This window comes from Molossus molossus, unplaced genomic scaffold (genome assembly GCF_014108415.1).
Source record: "Molossus molossus isolate mMolMol1 unplaced genomic scaffold, mMolMol1.p scaffold_m16_p_13, whole genome shotgun sequence".
In the NCBI taxonomy this organism is placed as follows: domain Eukaryota; kingdom Metazoa; phylum Chordata; class Mammalia; order Chiroptera; family Molossidae; genus Molossus; species Molossus molossus.
In genome coordinates this window covers 87,259,133-87,261,447 of record NW_023425348.1, presented here as the reverse complement: position 1 = coordinate 87,261,447, position 2,315 = coordinate 87,259,133, and the positions used below count along the sequence as shown (strand labels likewise).

At 42.2% G+C, this 2,315-nt stretch overlaps 1 protein-coding gene across 1 annotated transcript in view; it reads right to left on the bottom strand.

Annotated features, from left to right (window-relative positions):
- The window catches only part of LOC118628726 (membrane-spanning 4-domains subfamily A member 8-like), an 11,001-nt gene extending 8,942 nt beyond the window's left edge, over positions 1 to 2,059 (bottom strand). Inside the window, exon 1 of the mRNA XM_036259658.1 lies at positions 1,841 to 2,059. Within this exon, the coding sequence (XP_036115551.1) occupies positions 1,841 to 2,059 (219 nt within the window). The remainder of the gene's footprint in view (positions 1 to 1,840) is intronic.
- Positions 2,060 to 2,315: the final 256 nt, after the last annotated feature.

The window sequence follows — 2,315 nt, the reverse complement described above, 5'->3', positions numbered from 1 at the left end:
AACTTTAATTTCCCCACCTAGAGAATACTACCACTTACATATTGCTGTGTAGCCCTCTGTTATTTTGTTTTTCAAATATATACACTGATAATATATTATGTCCCTGCATATTTAACTTAATATTTCATGACAAACACATCCCCATGATATTCATTCCTCTTTAAACAGATGCTTTTAGATACCATTGTTTTGTTCTTGTTTTTTTGTGGTATGCGCCCCTAGCGGGACCCAAACCCGGGATTCTCTGGTCCGCAGGCCGATGCTCAAGCGCTGAGCCAAACTGGCCAGGGTTTAAACAGATACTTTTAAATAATTACCCAGATTCCACTGTGTGGATGTGTTGTGGAGTATTTGGAACAGAGCTATGGGGTAGTTAAGACTGTTTCCACCTTTTCATATTTAAACAATGTGATGAACATCTTTGTAGATAAGTCTTGGTGCTCATCTCTTATTTTTATGATATTGTTTAGGAATGAATTGTGTCTGCCTCTCCTCCAACAAATTAATATGTTGAAGTTCAAGCCCCAAGTGCCTCAGAATGGGATCTCATTTGGAAATAGGGTTGCTGCAGATATAACTAGTTAATATGAGGTGTATTGGAACAGGGTGTCCCCTAGAGGGCTGCTATCTTTTGAAAGGATTGCCATATGAAAAGACACACGTGCACATAGGAGAATGCCAAGTTGGAGTTATTCTGCCATCAACCAAGGACCTACCGGAAACTAATGGGCTGGCCTGGAACAGATCCTCCCTTAGAGCCTTCAGAGGGAGCATGGCCCCATGGATGTGTTAATTACAAACTTCTAGCCCCAGAACTGAGACAGTCCATTGTTCTAAGCCACCCCATTTGTAGTGCTTTGTTATGGCAGCTCTAAGAAATTAATATGTATTCTTGCTTAAATGGTGTATATATATGTGTGTGTGTGTTTGTGTGTGTGTTGTGTGTGTATAAATATATTGTTTCCTTCCATTTTGCCAAATGGTAGTAAATTATATGCAATGTATGCCTCTAATTTTCTCCATTAATGATATAGCTTAGGGGGAAAGTCCATATCATTATATAAGGAGGTTTCTTTTAATAGCGCACAACATTTCATTCTTTGGATGTACAATACATTGATTTAACCAGTATTACACTGATGGATATTTTGGTTGTTTCCACTCTTTTCCTATGACAAACCATGCTGCAACAGATAACCTCATACGTGTCATGCTTCTTGTGTACACAGGTATGTCTGCAGGACAAAGTCTCGGAAATGGAATTATTGGGTATTTTAAAATTTGGCAGATATGGATAGCCCTTTATACAGGTTTTATCGATTTCCATTACTATGAGCTGTATATGGGGGTACAGCTAGGATTTGAACCCGGGCAGCCTGGATCAGAATCCATGCATGTCTTTATTCAGCTATGCAATAAAACTGGCCTCTTCTTGTCCTACCCAGGACAACCTTTTGGGGCAAAATCATCATGAGCTCTTATTTTGTTCCCATTGGGCAAAGATTCCATTCAAGCACATTGGGTTTAGACTCCAACTTCTGACTCACTGGACCCACCTTCTTCCAGAGGCTACATGAAGCAACATGGATTCTGGCAACAGGACCAATGTTGTAATTTACTGCTTCTCTTTCTCTTTCCTAAAATGCCTCAGACAGAAAATACAAGCCCACATACTGAGGCCCTGATGGTGCTGCACAGCTGAGCTTTTAAACGGACCTGAGTTTGGTAAGGCTGGGTCAGCTCCAGCACCACTTGCTGGATTTGGAGTTTCCATATTTCCAAACCTCCTCCATCCCCTGACTCTAGCCACGTGACCCCTGGCCTGTAAAATCTCACTTACCCCTAAAACTTTGCCCTCTCTCAAGGTTCTCTGGGCAGGTTGCATATACGTAGGCAGCTCCAAACCATGTGCATTCCCAGGAACTGGGTGGGCTTGAGTCTGGTTGAATGGATATACGGGCACCTGAGTCATGCCTCCCAAGGTCGCAGGATACCGGTTGTGAGGTGCTGTCACAAACACAGAATTGGCCATGGGGCCTGTTGAAGTCATCGAGGTCATGTTGCTAAAAAATAAATGCAATAGGGTCATCCTTCACATGTGCACTAATGTTTCCATTGAAAAAGACTTTCTCTTTCATTAACTCGTTGGCGCATCTCCACCCCCTATGAGTTTATTAATTCTTTTTTAGAGATATTAGGCAGCAGTTAGAGGGTACCTTGGCATTCCGTTCTTGACAAATACATGTCCTGAGAGGATTTCACTATGGCAATGGAGTAGGTGGAAGCCACAGTCACCTCCTCCCTGGGCCAAACTG